Source organism: Sus scrofa, chromosome 2, assembly GCF_054392235.1.
Source record: "Sus scrofa isolate SSC_HxYL_T2T_F1_AM1 chromosome 2, Sscrofa_HxYL_maternal_Yorkshire_Landrace_v2.0, whole genome shotgun sequence".
Classification (NCBI taxonomy): Eukaryota; Metazoa; Chordata; class Mammalia; order Artiodactyla; family Suidae; genus Sus; species Sus scrofa.
The window spans coordinates 102324214-102342335 of record NC_139384.1 but is presented as its reverse complement, the minus strand read 5'-3'; the positions used below and the strand labels follow the sequence as shown (position 1 = coordinate 102342335).

At 37.9% G+C, this 18122-nt stretch overlaps 1 protein-coding gene across 4 annotated transcripts in view; it reads left to right on the top strand.

The window, feature by feature from the left end:
- HAPLN1 (hyaluronan and proteoglycan link protein 1) overlaps window positions 1–15916 on the top strand; it is a 77739-nt gene extending 61823 nt beyond the window's left edge. For 3 of the 4 annotated variants that reach the window (XM_005661538.4, XM_005661539.4, XM_013994961.3), the window contains exons 3-5: window positions 2178–2549; window positions 9979–10281; window positions 12262–15916. In XM_005661538.4, coding sequence (XP_005661595.1) covers window positions 2178–2549; window positions 9979–10281; window positions 12262–12551 — 965 coding nt within the window. In that variant the 3' untranslated portion in view covers window positions 12552–15916. 4 annotated transcript variants of the gene reach the window in all.
- Window positions 15917–18122: the final 2206 nt, after the last annotated feature.

Here is an 18122-nt window from a genome sequence, read left to right as displayed (position 1 = left end):
ACTGGGTCCTTTATTATTCTAAGTGCTTTACGTATCTATTAGGTTAACTATACATAGTAGATGTTACTCTGCCTAATTCATATATAAGGAAATTGGGGGTTAGGGGTACACAACTTGCTCAAGGCTCCAAAGCTAGCACAAGTTCTAAACTTGTGAGGTTAAAGCTAGGTCTCTATCACATCAAAGCCCTTGTTCCTAACTAATGTAGGATCCCCTTAGCCCAGGACATTTGCACATTAGTTTTGTCTTGGAAGTAAAAATGCTTGAGAGGATCATGAAACCGTAACCTCTTAGAACTCTTGGGTCAGGTCTAAAGTCAAGTCCCAGGCTGGGAAGGCCCAGTTACAAGCGTCCTCCCAAGGCGCTGTGCAGAGAGATGTTCCCTGGAGACTCAGGCATCACTGAGCAGATTTTGTCAACAGCACCTCTTCCTCCTCCCAGAAAGAAGACACTAGAAATATTTAGGTAGAACATGGGTTTGATTATGGGGGATATTGCACGGGGCATATTATATGTAGCATAGAGTTGGATAGATTTACCTTTTATGTCTTACAATTCTATGGTCCTAAATAAGAAGATAGAATAGACTCTAAAGGAAATTCCTAATGAGCTGGATTAGTTACTCATTTTAATTAAGCCCTTATCCTCTCATCTTATGATCTATTCAAAGTGGGGGCACTGATGTCTTTAAAAATGGTTAAACTTTTCAGTTTCTGAGGATTGGGGCTTACATAAATAAGTTCATTTTGTAATATTAATTTTATAAAAATATAACTACTCCATCTATTCTTGGACACTTCAAAATCCGAATCCTATGTATGCCATTAAATAACTAAGTTATGAGGTCTGTCTGGAGCTGACTGGCTCCTCTTCCTGATGACCTGTGAACCTTCAATGATTCGTGACCAAGGTTTACTCAGGACCTTAGGCGTGAAGCACAAAGAGCTGCTTGAAAGACAGCCTTGGCAGCCTTAGAAAGCCGTGTGTGGATGAGAAGTTGTGTGCATCCAGAAGTTCCCATATCACTTTCTCATTTTCAAAGCTTGCACATCCTCAAAAGACCTCATCAAGGTCAAAAGCACAACGAGTGAACCAGGGGAAGCCCCAGGGAAAGCCAAGATCTGAAAATAACAGCTGGCTTGCCAGAGCCTAGCGGCCCTGCTGACTTGGCAGGCCAGGAATATCACAGTGCTCTCAGGAAGGCAATAAAGTCCTTGGAGAAGGGAGGAGGGAAATGAAAGGGCAAGGCAAGGCAAGGTAGACATAAAGCGGTAAGATTCTGCGACACAAGGCACAGCAGAAAGTGGGAAAGCAAGGAGGGCAGTGGAAAAGAAGTTTAAGGAGATACACAGATAATTATTTGGTGAATTAGGAAATAAGTGTGACTTTGGATACACTTTTAACATTCAAGTTTTGAGGACAGATTTCAATACAGACTTATGGTATTAGAAAGCTCAGCTGGGGAGTTCCCATCGTGGCGCAGTGGTTAACGAATCCGACTAGGAACCATGAGGTTGCGGGTTCGGTCCCTGCCCTTGCTCAGTGGGTTAACGATCCGGTGTTGCTATGACCTGTGGTGTAGGTTGCAGACGCGGCTTGGATCCGGCTCGGATCCCGCGTTGCTGTGGCTCTGGCGTAGGCTACAGCTCCGATTCAACCCCTAGCCTGGGAACCTCCATATGCTGCGGGAGCGGCCCAAGAAATAGCAACAACAACAAAAGACAAAAAAAAAAAAAAAAAAAAAAAAAAAGAAAGCTCAGCTGGGAAGAGATCAGTTTACCTAGCTTGAATTTTTGGGTTTATATTGATGAAATAGTCATGGTTCTTCTCAGTTCTTTTAGTCTTGTTTCTATAATTTTGATATTTAAATGTAGAAGAAAATAGAGTTTATGGTGAAATCTTAAAACTTCACATGACTACAGAGTCTTATAGCCAGTGTCTCACATGGATTATAAGGCACATCCCTCCTTTTTTCAGTGGCTTGAAAGACACGACTACCTTGTAGATGCCCTTGAGGTACCAGAGGTGCCATGTGGTCACAGGCGGTCACTGCTCAATCATGAAGAAATGTTTATCACTCCTTGCTACTCTTTGTCAGGTACCCTGTGTACATGGCATGTTTCATTTTATAAAAAAGTCTAAAAGCATGAATCATTCTTTTTTCTTTTTAATTACAGCAGAAAATGGCCCCCGTCTACTCGTGGAAGCAGAACAAGCCAAGGTGTTCTCACACCGAGGTGGCAATGTTACACTGCCGTGTAAATTTTTCCGAGACCCTACAGCATTTGGCTCAGGAACCCATAAAATCCGAATTAAGTGGACCAAGCTAACTTCAGATTACCTCAAGGAAGTGGACGTTTTTGTTTCCATGGGATACCACAAGAAAACCTATGGAGGCTACCACGGTAGAGTGTTTCTGAAAGGAGGCAGTGATAATGACGCTTCTCTAGTGATCACAGACCTTACCCTGGAGGATTATGGGAGATATAAGTGTGAGGTGATTGAAGGATTAGAAGATGATACAGCTGTGGTAGCATTAGATTTACAAGGTACGTATCTGTAAATCATGTTAAAATTAGAAATGATAATTAATCATTGCTTTTTTTTTTCATGACACGTAATATCTACTGGTTACCATAGTGCTGATGTGCTAAACCAAAAGTCCCACATAAAGCATGTCTTCCTGTTCTTTTGTATTTTGCACTCTACGATTCCAGCTCTCATATTTGAAATGTGCACACAATGGCTATATGCAAAATCGAAGCTATTGGAAGTAGAAACGTGCAGTGGAACTAAATTAACAATATTCAAAAACTGCCTTATGCCATTCAAAATTTAAATCTCATTACACAGTTATTAGGAAATTCAGAGTGGAGGCTTTTTTTATGATGGTTCTAAAATTATGAGATTCAAAATAATGGCAAGTTTTGTGAAGGACATCTGCTAATTAAATACATTTAATTTTATTCTGTAAAATAACTGTGAAAATTTAATTTAACAAAAAAGTAACCTCTAGATTTATGTAAATATTCTTACAAAGAAGTAATTTTTTAAAATAGTCCAGAGTCTCTTAGAAATTGATTACCAAATGGTCAAGGTGTTTTGAAGGAAGTTTTATTTCTTAAATATGTGGGTTCAAAGACAAAAATGCATATAAATCGAAACAATAAAATGTGTCCATGCCATCTTGTTTCCCCTCTGCCCAAAGTCTAACCTCTATACTCCACAAGTGGGAAACTCCTTAGTTTCTCATGTGTCTCAAGATATTCATGAATCTCAGTGTTACTTTACATTGAAGGATGGAGTTTGACTCCTTAATAGAATACTGTCTTTCCTTATGCACATAAACTGTAAGTGTATGTTTACTAGAAGCTCCTTCCACATTCTAGGACAGATTTGCAGCTTTGGGAAAAATATCTATTTGGTGCACTAGCACATCACTGAAGATCTCACCCTCTGAATCTCACAGAGCACCAGCACATGCATGAGGGTTATGAGCTTTATGTATCTGATACATTGCACAATGCTGTAAAGTACATTTTTGTGGCCTTGTCTCTCTCAGTCACAGCTCCTGACTGCCTATCACCTTGTCTTTTTAAGTTTTTATTGATTCACTTCAACATCCATGAACATTGGCATTATTCAGGATGAAAGAAGTAGTTGGCTTAGAGAAGATAGTTAATCCTCAAATATTAATTGAGGATCACTTTCTTTTGTCAAAGGGGCATCAGGCAATGGACAGAGCCTGGAGCTAGTAATATCCAAATGCTTCTGTTGGTCCCAGCTCTGCCAGTATAAGTTTGGTAACCCGAGCAAGTTACTTATCCTTATTGTACTTTGGCTTCCTCATCTATGAATAATAAATTGAACTACCTTATCTGTTAAGTTACTTCTTCTTCTAGAAGTCTATGTTTCCATAAAAAAAGTCTATGTTCATACCCCACAGTATTTCCTAAACTTAAAATAATTCATATGCTATATTTGTTATCTCCCTACATTTATTAAAATAAATTTTAAATAGAAACCAGTATAACTTGACAGAAATAGAAAGAAACGATGAAAATAGGTACAATGAATATAAGATATTTCTAAATTAGATCTGGATGCCTGCTTGCTGATGGCTTTGAGCATGAAGCAAGTTCTCCCTTTGTTGGAAAAAGAGATTTAGCATATGATAGAGGAAAATGCACTCTAGTGTCAAACTGAGACTTTGAGACACAATTAGAGATGCTGAGGGAGAACTACATAAGAAGAGTAATTTTTCCTTTCTAGTCCCTGCATCCTTCCAAATTCTCCATCTTTTTGGAACAGTTCTCTACCATATAACACATAATGCAAATGAGCCAAGTAAATGTGTCCAAGAAACCAATTTAATTGGTAAATATTTTTACAGATGTTGTTTTGGTAACATGAGAAACGAAAACTTCCAAATCCTGATTCCTTTCATTCAGCAATCTCATAGTCCATTAAGGATTCTAAGATACTTTCTAAAGTCAGTACTTTAAAATAAGGTAAGGATTGGGCAAAGTAAGTAGATGCAAACAAATTGCTCTAATCATTGTGCTATTTACTTTGCTCACTTTCAGTAATCCCCCTTAACAGCAGACTCTTAGGGAAAGCTCCTTTTTTAAGGTAACATGGCTAGGAGTGAGAGGTACAGCTGGCATTTGACACCAAGGGTAGTGAATGAAGCCTAGGTGTTTATGTGCTATGATCTGGGGAGTTGCAAGAAGGAGAAAGTGTGCTGGGGAGAAGGGTGGAGGTTGCGGGAAGGCAGAGGTGTTTGGCAGCCACAGTTCTTCTGATGTTTTCTGAAGATTCTTAAAGGCCCCAACATTATTGGGAAGTGACCTAGAGACTGTCCTTTAGATATAGTGTATGAATTGGTGTCCCCATGGCAGTTTCAAATCCCCCTCACTGCAGAGAGCATTTTTCCATCTTTCTCATGTACTGCAGAAGCAGCCATTCACCAGAGGTTCTGCCTTGAAATAAATGGCATTTTCAATATTTAATATGACATATATGAATCCATTTCTGAACAACTGAAGAAAATAACAATCCTTTAAGAATAAAAGCAAAGACCAACTCTACCCTGAGCTCTCCCTCCTCCGCCAGCTATGATATTCAAAGAACACTGTATACAGATTTCCATTATAATGCCAATCATATTTCATTTTGTAAATATTTGCAAAATTGTCTGTCTTCACGTGCTAAATAGGATCTACTTGAATGCAGTCAAATGCCAAAAACAAAGTCGGCACTCAGTAAATAGTTTATAGGTGAGTCAGGTTTGCTACAATAAATTTATACTTTCAAATACAAGAGTCTGCACGCAATGGAGGGACTGTTGAAAGCATGCTAAAGGAAGAGACACTTGAGTTAGATCACAAAAGGGGGATCTGGTTCTTTCTAAGGATAGAGAACATGAGAAAGCAGGAAAGACAGCATCACAGGTAGAAGGAAGGAACTCTTCAAAGGCCCAAATGTGAACAACGGATGCTACAGCTAGCATCCAGCTTGACTGCTTTAAGGCTCAACTTGGCAATAGGATGGGATAAAAATTTTTAACTTTAATTACAACAAATTTTAAACACTTGGAAAAGTAGAAAAACTAGTGTAATGAATCTCCATACATCATCATTCAGCCTCAAAAAATGTCATGACATAGCCAATTATATCTTATTTTGCTTTATTTACACCTATTGTCACTGGATAATCTTCAAGAAAACCTCAGGATTTTATCTGTATATACTTCAACATGAGATACGAATTATATTTTAAAATAAAATTACAAAATTTTGGAAGATAGCCACGGTACCATTATAAAATAAAGTCTGAGGAATATTGACCGCTAATCTAAGGATGGGCATTGTGAGGAACTGGATAATTTCCACACAGTCTGGGATGGATTCTCCAGGTGCAGCAGTTATCTACATTAGAGTTTGAAGGCTATAATAAACCCTATGCAGCATGAGAGATACCTTGTGGTTACCATTTATTAGCTCTTATTCCAGGTTGTGACTTTTTTTCATTATCAATTACATCCTTACATGAAACCATCTACCAGTCAGGCAAGTTCCATTCAAGCTCCTTGTCAATCTTATAACATGCATATATAAGACCAGGGAAGCCTATCTTTTTTTTTTTTTTTTTTTTTTTTGTCTTTTTAGGGCTGCAGTCCAAGACATATGGAGGTTCCCAGGCTAGGGGTTGAATCAGAGCTGTAGCCGCCGGACTAGGCCACAGACACAGCAATGCCAGATCCAAGCTACGTCTTCGACCTACACCACAGCTCATGGAAATGCCAGGTCCTTAACCCACTGCACAAGGCCAGGGATAGAAGCCGAATCCTTACCGATACTAGTCACTGCTAAGCCATGATATGGGAACTCCAAGCCTATCATTTTAAATGTCATGATTAAGTTGCCTTTCTAACTGTAATTGTACAATGTCTTTAATCATATTGGCCCTTTAATAGCAGATTAAATACTATGTCCTTCAAAGAATTTTTCCAATTAGGAAAAAGATCGTTCTTCCTTAAGATGCCAATAGTGTATGGTTTGTATATGTAAGATTTTATTCTGTCTTGGATTCAGATACGTGCGTGTGTGTGTGTGTGTGTGTGTGTGTGTGCGTGTGTAATCATAGTCTCTTTTCAGGAAGAGGCCACACCACAAACTCAAGGTATCTTAGAATACTGAGCACAATGCCTTGCTCTCAGTTGTGATTTAAGAATTGTTTTTCAAATAACACTGATAAAAAAAATTATAAACTCTTTTGAAAGACTGAGTTAGAATTAACTCCGGAAATGCAATTTTTTAATATATAGAATCTTGAATAGAGTAAAGCCCTCTGATTACTACTAATTACCCATATTATAGAAATAGAACCTAGCCAGAGGAAAGCCTTATATGAACACAGCAAGATATGAAGATATAGATAAGAAAAACATGGTATTCGTTCTTCTAATCTTCCACTGTATTGGTCTTCCATTGATGAAAATAGGGCCAAATACACAAAAATACAGTCTGAGAACTTGAGAAACAGAGAACTAATTTTAGATATGTCCATAGTACTGAGAGGCACTATGAAAGGCACTGAGGAAGGTAAATTTGGGCTACATGATCTTTATTACTAAAAATATTTATTTTATGGAATGATTGAAATTTCCTTTAGTTTTATTTGTACCATGACATGAAAACCTCAGAGTTCCCTCTGGGGCAGTGAGTTAAGGATCTGGCATTGTCACTGCAGTGGCGTGGGTCACTACTGTGCTGCAGGTTTTATCCCCAGCCTGAGAACTTCCATACGCCATGGGTATGGCCAAAAAAAAAAAAAAAAAAAAAAAAAAAAATACTTTCCATGTCTGACAGATTAATATTTGCCAACAACTAGGATAAATTGGACTATGCAATTAAGTCTTAAAAAATGTGTTTTTAAAACATATTTCGATTCACTACTCACATCATTTGATACTGTGGTGTGATATATCAGCCTTAATAAATCCCCTTGGTAGTGATGCATACCAGCCCTTCATGGAAAAGTAAAGAGCTTTTGATTACATTTTGACATATAAATATAAAATAATCATACTTGGAAAATAATAATACCCTTATTTCTCACCCATGAAAGCCTAAGTTTTCTTATTTTTGTAACCGCAGATGAAAGCAATCACCATTTGTTCCATAATTCAGCTGTAGGAATTGCATAGTTTTCCACAGAGCCAAGAAGGTTTCTGCAATTTTGGTCTTAGATGTTGAAATCTTAACTAGCTGGAAGTAAAATAAGTAAATAAATACTAACAAACATGTAGTTCCAGAAATGCCCCTACTTGTACAAAACATCTGATTGTTGAAATGTGTGTACCAAATGTACAATGCAGTGAAACTTTTAAAACACTGGTGGAGACATAGAACTTGATCTTGATTTACTTGAAATGTGTTCTGTCCAGCATCATCAAACATTTATTAAAATATGCTAAGTAAATCTTTTGAGTTACTGTAAGTTGACCATTTATTCTTACAATTGAAAAAGAGTGAAATTTTAATATAGGGTTTCACTTTGAGAAATGTTGCATGAAATTATGTTAAACTTGAAAGGAACTCGAAAATACATTACACTGGATTTGGAACTGAATCAAACATAACTCAATGGTTGATCAAGGACAAATTACTAGAGAAAAACTTTTCCCAGTACCTATGGGAGTCCACCAAAGGCAGTCTTTAGGTCTTTAAAATGATTATAAAATATCCTACATACTCTGCTGTTACCATCTTGAGCCATTTGGGAAATGGAATTCAACCTGAAGAGTTGAATTTAGGTTTAGATACTTTGTGATTTTTCTCTCACATAAGGTCTAGCTGCCAAAGAAATCTCTACTGGATAAATTAAGTATTTTCCTTTTCATCAGCTTTCCTGAGGGTGCTATAGCAAGAGGATGAAGGCTTGAGGGACAGGAGGCACTATAGCAGCTCCTTCCCAGCGCTGACTGGGTCCTTAGCTGGATGCCCAGGCACCCTGTCCTTCTTAGAAGGAGCCTTCTCCAGGCTTTCCCCACCCCCACTCCATCACTGCAGGGGGGCAAAGACAACCCAGAGAGTCTTTTCCTCCCTACTTCTGGCTCTGATTCAGTGTACAGATCCCTCAGCCAAGAACCTGAGATGGCAGGATGGGATCAGGAAGCCTTCCTGGATCTCTGCCTCTAGTGGACAGTGCCAGCTGGACTGCCCCTGGGGGACAAATGTGTCCTGCAGAGGCCTTCAGTGGACGCGACTTGATTTAGGCTATTGAAATTTCTTCTCGTAGAGTCTTCCAAGACAATTTATAAAGGAAAACATTTCCTGTGTACTGGTTATACTCTTCGCGAATTGTGCATCCGTCTTGAATAGGGTCTGCAGACTCATAAAGGAGCCCATTTGGTAAAATCCACCAAATTACTGTGTCAGTCGGACAATTCTTACATTCCACATAAAATATGAATTATTTCTAATGATGTTTAAAAAAAAAAAAAACCCAAGGCAAAGCCTTGAATAATCACTTGAAATTGTCCTTTAGCAACAGTAGGGGAGACATTTTGATGCTGTGGTCCTTCATTAAGTCCAACAAAATGATACCATTTTGCTTTCTCATGATGTAACCCTTATCCTTTAAAGAAGCTGCAGAAAGCCGTGAGAAAGCTCAATCACCTCCCATGATTATTTGACCAAAAGAAAGACTTTGGAAAGCTGTTGCAGCTTCCCAAAGTCAAGTGCCAAGACACAAAGTTTACAGTTACTGAGGGTTTCTGTCCTCTAAATTACTTAATTTTAATTCTTGGGCTTTACTTAATCAGCAGACATGCATTTTGTACCTACTTTAACAAGACAACTGTCAGGAGGCTTTTCTTTTTCTATTTACAATAAAGATGTTTTTAAAAGCTTAGTTTCAGTTTGCAATCTATGAATATGGAAGCTGAAAAACAGTAATGGAAATATTTAAAAATGAAAGCCCTTATTTTCATTGTACTGTTCAAGGCTAGAAAAAAGTAAGAGTAAGAGCTACAAAAGTTCAAACAGGGAAGAGAGCCCACAGTGCTTTTTATGGAGGTGCTTCGCTATAAAAAAACTAGCTTATTCGTGTGAAATAAGACTGCTTTACTAGGTTTTTGTTAGATGCGCAGAAGGTAGAGTCTCAGGGAGGACTACATGGAAACTATAATCTGTGGATGAATCGTTCCAAAAAGGAGAATTGTGAGGCTTGAGCTGAGCTATTAGCAAAAGAGGTAAATCTCTGAAGTTCCCAGAAAGCATGGCTAATTGTGAGATGCTCAGAGCTGAGAGGTTCTTTGAAAAGAAATGGGACCATGAGAAAACTAAGTTGAACAAAAACTGGTACTTCATCTGATGGAGAGCTTACTATATCTTTCCCCATCAAGTGGGATCTGCTTATAGTTCTTACTTTTTGTGCCGCTAACAATTCCTTGCCTTCTCCCTTGGCCAGGTGTGGTATTCCCCTATTTTCCACGACTGGGGCGCTACAACCTCAATTTTCATGAAGCACAGCAGGCTTGTCTGGACCAGGATGCTGTGATTGCCTCCTTCGACCAGCTGTATGATGCCTGGCGGGGTGGGCTGGACTGGTGCAACGCTGGCTGGCTCAGTGATGGGTCTGTGCAATATCCCATCACAAAACCGAGAGAACCCTGTGGAGGCCAGAACACAGTGCCCGGCGTCAGGAACTACGGGTTTTGGGACAAAGATAAAAGCAGATATGATGTTTTCTGTTTTACATCCAACTTCAATGGTAAGCTATTAACCACACTGCCTCGTTTCCTATCCCACAGACCAATACGTACTAAGATACGACATTAAACTTTTAATCTTATCTACTTAAAAAAAAGCTTTGAAGTGTTGCTCCAGATGTAAGAAGTTCTTCAGTGTCATAATTTTTAAAAATCCAGAGACATCGAGCAAAAGTACATATTTCCATCATCCTTAGGTTTTATTGCATCCAACTGTTATTATGAAACAGTTTGACTGTCATGTTGCAGGGAGTCTTTTTCTTACTGCCCAAGATGCTGCTGCCATCGTGTGCCCTCCATGAGATATAGATCTCTCCATTGAAATAAGGATGGCTTCTCTCCTTCTCTCAATTACAATGTCAGTTTATTCACAGATGATCGCCAAAGCTTGGGATAAACAGAAAGCTCAGGATAAAGAGAGCTTTGCAAGAAAATTAAGTAGAAATAGCACTGGAGGCAAAAACGGAAGGGAGAGATCCCAACCCTATCTTGCTCCATCCAGAACCAGTTATGCAATGTGTGGGACCTGGTGCAAAATGAAAATATGGGCACCTTGTTCAAAAATTAAGAATTTTAAAATGACGATAGTAGAGCATTAAATGAAGAGTGAGGCCTTGTGTTATTGTGCCGATGAGGCAAGCCTTGGCCCCACTATTTTGTGTTTTAGGTCTAGTGTCTTGCCCTGGGGAAAAAACAAGGGATCAGGGATCACAAACTTTCTGTAAAGGGTCAGACAGTAATTTATGGCTTTGTGGGCTGTATGGCCTTTGTTGCAACTACCTGATAGGATTTTTTTTTTTTTTTTTTTTTTGTTTTTGCTTTTGAGGGCCACACCGGCAGCATATGGAGGTTCCCATGCTAGAGGTTGAACTGGAGCTACAGCTGCTGGCCTACACCACAACCGCAGCAATACCAGATCTCAGCCGTGTTTGGGACCTCTACTGTTCCAGTGACCTCTACTCTTTCTCCAAATCCCATCCTCTTAGTCTAGAAAGAACTGGCATTAATTTAGGCTTCAATGGTCCATATTTAATAGTCTATATTTAATAGTCTATGTAGTCTAATAGTCTATATTTAATGAGGGACAGGGTGATAACACATTACAATGTACAGTCAGGTTAAGAGTCTGATTCTATTCTACTTGAAACTAAAAGTCTGAGAAAATCTTTCGCTGATGGGTATGCATCACTTCAGTCAGTTGATGTCCTATCATATACATTTTATGCACATTTAATATGAACTGAAGGAATCTCAGTCATTAACATTAGTCCATATGTGGCTGAGACTAACTCGCTCTTTTTTGTGAAATCCGGAAACCGTCAGGTGTCAGAGCTCCCACAGAGGAAGCTGGCAGAAAATAAACAGTGAGTGAACAGACTTGGGTTCACATTCTGAGTCCGTATTATTTATGGCAAGTGACTTCCTGTATGTTTTGCATTCTCATACTGTAGTCTTTGAGTAAGAATAATGTCTTATTGATACCTGTAATGAAAAGGACTTGAGGGCTTTTGATTTTTTTGTTAAATGGACTTTTCTGTCAGGAATGTGTTTTGATCCTTTCACATTCAAATTCTGCCTCTCCAGAAACTTGTGCTGGGGTTCAGTCTTGCTACAGCTAGAATTTAAATAGCTCTTGCTTTTAACATGGAATTCAGCCTTCTCTAGTGCCACAGAAGGGCCCTTTTAGCCACTAATTAGCTGAGAAACCGCATCTGTCATTTCCCTTTTCTTTTTTTTTTTTTTTTTTTTCCCCAGCTCTAAAAGGGCATGTCTGAACACATATTAAGGGGCAAGGAAAAAACTAATTTAGGGAGAGAGACCTAGGGTCACTCTCTTTCACTGACAGTCCTACATTCCAGGAGCTTGACAGATACTGCTCTGCATCCCCCTTTGTGGAGAAAAGCTTCTGTTCGGGGCTTCATCCTCCTCTGTGGGGCTCAGCCACGGACAGGCCCACTGACCATCTCTCCTTTCCTCTGCAGGCCGGTTTTACTACCTGATCCACCCCACCAAGCTGACCTACGATGAGGCGGTGCAGGCTTGTCTCAATGATGGTGCTCAGATTGCAAAAGTGGGCCAGATATTCGCTGCCTGGAAACTTCTGGGATATGACCGCTGCGATGCGGGCTGGCTGGCGGACGGCAGCGTCCGCTACCCCATCTCTAGGCCAAGAAGGCGCTGCAGTCCAACAGAGGCTGCAGTGCGCTTTGTGGGTTTCCCAGACAAAAAGCATAAGCTGTATGGTGTCTACTGCTTCAGAGCATACAACTGAGCGTGCCCCTAGAGCACGGCAGTTTTAAAGTCATTAAGAACATGTGAAAGGTTTCTTTTTCAATATGAACTCATGCAAGTTACCAAAACTGTGATGAACCCTTTTTTACTTACTGTAAAGAGTCATTTTCATAAAGACCAATTCATTAATTTGTTTTTGTAAAGCTATCATTCAATATATATTATAAATTAATATAATTTTAAGGGAAACATGACATAAGGAGGCTTTAGAGCCAAACCATTTAGGCTACATCACCCCAACCAAGTATCCTTTCATGAGCGGGGCATGCAATATAGCTTGAGGATCGCTAGGATTAAATGCAGGAAAGTAAAGCTACTCAGAGCAGCAGCTGCCACAAGCACAAGTTTTACACATTTGTACAATTTTGAAATGCATGATAATAAGCAAATTTGAGCAGCAGATTTGAAATACAGGCTTCTTTACATAAACTGAGATTGTGAGAGGTGGCACAAAACTTAGTTTCACAAGGGAACAATCTACACTTTTCTAAAAGTCAATCTTTCAAGTCTCCAATAGACAGAATATTTTTCTCTTTAAAATCCTGCCTTTTTGACCAAAAAACAAACAAACAAAAATTCATATGGACTCCAATGCATTAATAACAAGCACAGTCAAAACCTCTTAATGACCCTATTTATACGAAGCATGAAACTAAAATAAGCCAATAATATTTAACCAATGAGAGATTCCTACCTTCTTCTAATTAAAATTACACAGGCCTGAGAAGCATTGTTTTATCTTTTGAGTAGCTTTACTGAGTTCTATTTAAATTCTAAGGGTCATTTGCTAAGCAGCATTTAGCATTTACTCAGGGCAGTTATATAGATAAACTGCTGGACAGAAAAATTGTAAAATTTAGCAGCTTGATTTTATGTTAGCCTATGAAATGTTATTGTCCTATTAAATAACTTTAAAGTATTTAATATTTCCTTCTTATTTACAATTACGTGAAAAAATTTAAATCATAAAAGGAATGAATAACTATACACTTGCCTCACCAAGAAATAAGAACCCAACTTTCAAAATTCTTATTATTCCTGTTTGTATACAAACTAGAAAGCCCAACTAGTGCCTGTGTTTGGGGAAAAAAGTCAACAAAGTAGTTTTAAACCTTTCTCCATATAGAAAATGTGGTCAGTTATGCCACTTTCCTTGCTGATCATCATTAGGCTTAAATGAAATGCTGAAGCTGTCATCAAAGAGTTTACACTAAAATCTTCAGGGTTTTAAAAGCAAGGTAAGACCAGCTTCAGAAAAAACAACTTTCCCCATTAGCAGCTTCACTCTTAAATAAAGCTCGGTTTTCTTATATTTTTATGACTGTTGAGACCCCACAGGGACCAATATTTGTATTCAAATTACATTTCATGGTTTCCCATTGTTTCACAATGAGTTCTAATAAATGGGATTTAGTATAATAATCCAAGTATGACATAGCTGGTATGCTTTCATGAATGTTTTTATGTAGATTTTCCTCCCATGAACATGAGCAAATAAATCTGTTTCCTGAATTGATTGTGGTTGCATTCAAAGCTCTGTAATAACTCTAATAAATTCACTCTATAAAATGTAGAGTTATGTGTGTGGAAGGTATAGAACAATTGGAAGTCCATGAAACCATAACTATATTCATACATTATCTAGACAGAATACTGTAAATTAAAGTATATTATCTCTTTTATCAAAAGCATATCTGTAAATTTTCAGATGCTTTAATATTAAAAGAGGAGAATGTATGCATGCACATTTTTACACTAGGTTGGATATATATGCAAACTTCAAAAATATAAATCCAAAGAGATTGTGAGAGTTAACTCAAACACTGCTGATACAAATAGAACTCAAATTTCTAAATTAAAAATACCTAAACGGTATAGGATAAAATGAAAATATTATTTAAAGAGGAACTATCTCCAAAATAGTGACTCTAGTACCTTAAATATGGGGGTTAGGTCATCGGAGGAAGCCCATACTTGAATGATTACTACCCACGTTACAACAATATTATTGGAATTGCAAGTGGAAATAAATTTCTATTGAATCAGATATATAATTTTCAGTTACTGCTGCAGAACTCTACCTTTATAATATTAAGTATAGGAGCATTTCTTAACTTTTGAATACTTACTAGTATAGGAATTGGTGCTGATCAAAAATCTCTGGAATGACTGTTAGCTGATAAAATCTATACTGACTGCACACCATTTTTCCACGCTTGTTAAACAAACAAACAAACAAATATATATATATCTTAATAAAATGAATACTGCTGGGCAGAATTTTTATCTTCTGACTTCCCCAAAAAGATCAGAATTCCCATACTCTTTTGGACTTCTCCTTGAATAAGGATTTCTTTTTAATGTTCTTATTTTGCCATTTTTCACCAAATATCTACTTTTCCTATTTCATTCCTTAAGATTGCTCACTGAGCACGTCTGAAAAAGAAAGGTTGGCCTAACACAATTCCTAACAGAAAGTCAGTACAACACTGGCTAGTTCAGAAATTGCTCCTCAGGCTTGGTTACCAAGAATAGCAGAGGGATGAGATGGGAGTCTTAAGTTAGGAAATCTTGTTCTGTTCTGATCATTCTGTCCCTAATAACACTTGGCCCATTTAAGGAACAAAGTACATCTGCATATTTCACTAACACACCAACATGTGGAAATCTAAGCAAAAAGAAATGAATCATATAGAAGATAGCACAGGAATGAAAACAAGTTAGTCACCTTAACACTGGAAGCCATCTTTTAATGATTGCTGCCATATTTCATCACAGTAATTTCTAGTCAAATATGGTATTTGTACATTTAAACTTTCTCTCATGGAAAGGGGGCAGGTACCTGTTAAAGTTTTATTTTATGCAATAATATAGTTGCTTATTATTTTGGCAATTAGAAGTAGACTCAAAGGAGATTCCAATTTGGTTGCTGGCAGCCATACTGGGTTTCTTGATTTCAGTGCTCCAAAGAATACAGTGGTCTCATGGAGTAGCTGACCACTAAGGAGAGAAGGATGAAAAGAGAATTACGCATCAGCTCTCAGAACAGAAAACATCAAAAATATCGACGGATAACTGACACGGTTTTGTTAAGAGTCAACTGTATCATAGCTCACTACTGCCAGTGTAGCAATGATGTACAACAAAAGAGATGAAAAACACAAAAGTCATTAAGCCACCTGATTAAAAGGAAGTCAGTATTTAAAGGCATTTAATACCTATTGAGTATAAATCTGAGGAGAAGAACCAATCTGTATTACCAAAAAAAAAAAAAAATGTTTTCATTTTCTGTAAGATACAATGAACTGGTAAACAAACATTAAAAGTCAATTTTATGTTACTGCAGTATCTCTTGATTCTTCTGAGTTGTAGAATCTTAGCTATTTTTCTTTGTGTCAAACTCTATAAATACACTATTCCAAGAAAAGATAATGAATCCATCCTTGCTCTGATATATGTGAGTTCAAATTGTAAACATATAGCAATTCCCATTTCCTGGTATTTTGCAAAGTTAACAACAACAACAAGGAAGTTAACAAAAAGGAGTATACCTATGGTGTTGTTAAATCAGCAACAGTACTATCCCAAAATCTACTGGGTTTTTTTTTTTTTTTTCCCTTTTTGTAGGGTTCAAAGTATACTTTCTTTCATACCCCATGTTAGCAATCCAGAAATTTGTAGTGTCATTGATTAGATTAATATACCTGAGATACTGTAGGACTTCAGTACTGTAGTACTAAAATTAAAAGAAAGATTTTAATTCTCTTACTGAAGTCCTTCTCTCTAGCACTTTACACTCCAATAACAAGGAACCTATTTTTCACTATTTCCATCCTTTCCTGACTTTTCGATGTGGAAAATAGTTTCTATACATTCCAGGTATTTAGAAATGGATTCTTGGGTGCAAAAGTTTATGCGGGTGCAATGACCTGAATGCAATCACATCTATGACAATCTGAGTCATTGACATTCAAACAGAAAAGCGTACTTTAAAAGTTTTCCATACTTATATGGAATGCATTGAACCACCTTGGAGAAGGATATCCAAGGGTAATATGGAATTAAATCAACTTTTAGTGTTTAAGATCTCATACAGATAAAAGATATCATCTTCCTTTGCCAGCAGATTTCTTGTATTATTAAGGCTTGGTCATATACAAACATGCTTAGTACTATATTGAAGGGTCCTATGGGGTTTCCTAGTGCTTAAATAAAAACAAGTTAAACCACTCAGATGTGATGTCCTTAGTTCCCTACCAAGTGACAAGGCTTAAAACCAAGACTATTCTTGAATAAAACAGACCCTGTCCCCTGTCAAAGATGGTCAGATATGCAAAGATAGCTTCAGAACAAAACAAAACAGCAAAGCATTTTGGGTAGTTTGAGGGAGACAAGGAGGAATTAAAAAAGAAAGTAACACCAAAAGTGCAAGAAAAGGATCTTTCTTTTCCTGTCTCGATTTCTTGGGCCCTTCATGTAGGATTATTTAGGAGCATAGCTTTAGATGGCTCTGTAGTCTCTGCTTCTCTATAGGTGATGGATTTACAAAGCTGACAGTAAGCAACTTGCTCCAACTTGAGGAAATTCACTGTACACACATTTTTTTTTTTCATTAAGAGCAAACAAAATCTATTTATTTTCTCTGTATTTCTTTCAAAACAATAAAGTTTTGTCACCTCCAGAGCCACTCATCATCTGAAATAACATGGGTCAGCCCAGAGGGTAACTCCATGTCTTTTTTGAAATCAAACAATTTTCCTTCTCAGCTTCTCTCTCCCCACTGGAGCTATTCAGTGTCACATGTCTGTTATTAAAAGGTGGCTCAGAGTTCCCGTCGTGGCGCAGTGGTTAATGAATCCGACTAGGAACCGTGAGGTTGTGGGTTCAATCCCTGGCCTTGTTCAGTGGGTTGAGGATTCGGCATTGCTGTGAGCTGTGGTGTAGGTCATAGACACAGCTCAGATGCCATGTTGCTGTGGCTCTTACGTAGGCCAGCGGCTACAGCTCCAATTCGACCCCTAGCCTGGGAACCTCCATATGCCGCGGGAGCAGCCCCAGAAAACGCAAAAAGACAAAAAAAATAAATAAAAATAAAAATAAAAGGTGGCTCTTTCATTTAGTTGATATCTGACGGTAGCCTGAGCTCTGTTTACTCAGAAGAGTATCCCCAAGGTGGTGAGAAAGCTTAGATTCTCCATTATCTAACAATGAAACTATTAGTTATATCAACAAATGCAAGATTCTTGGATGGTGATAAAATTCTAAGAATACTGTATTCCATATTTTTCTTTCTAAGAAAGGGGCCCAATTGCCAGCTCTCTATCCTGCTTGAAATATCTGGGATTTTGTTGCTGTTTTAAAAATTTTTTTTAATGTTTCTCCCTTTGATTTTGGCCAATGAAAACCCCACCTGCCAAAACTCACATATACGCAGAAAGCAAAAAAAGATAAAAAGTGAGTTTTAGGTTTTAGAGCTTTGAAAGGCCCTTCTTTGAAGATGCTGAGAATCTTGCATGTGAATCTGAAACAGAGCTGCAGAACCCACACATTT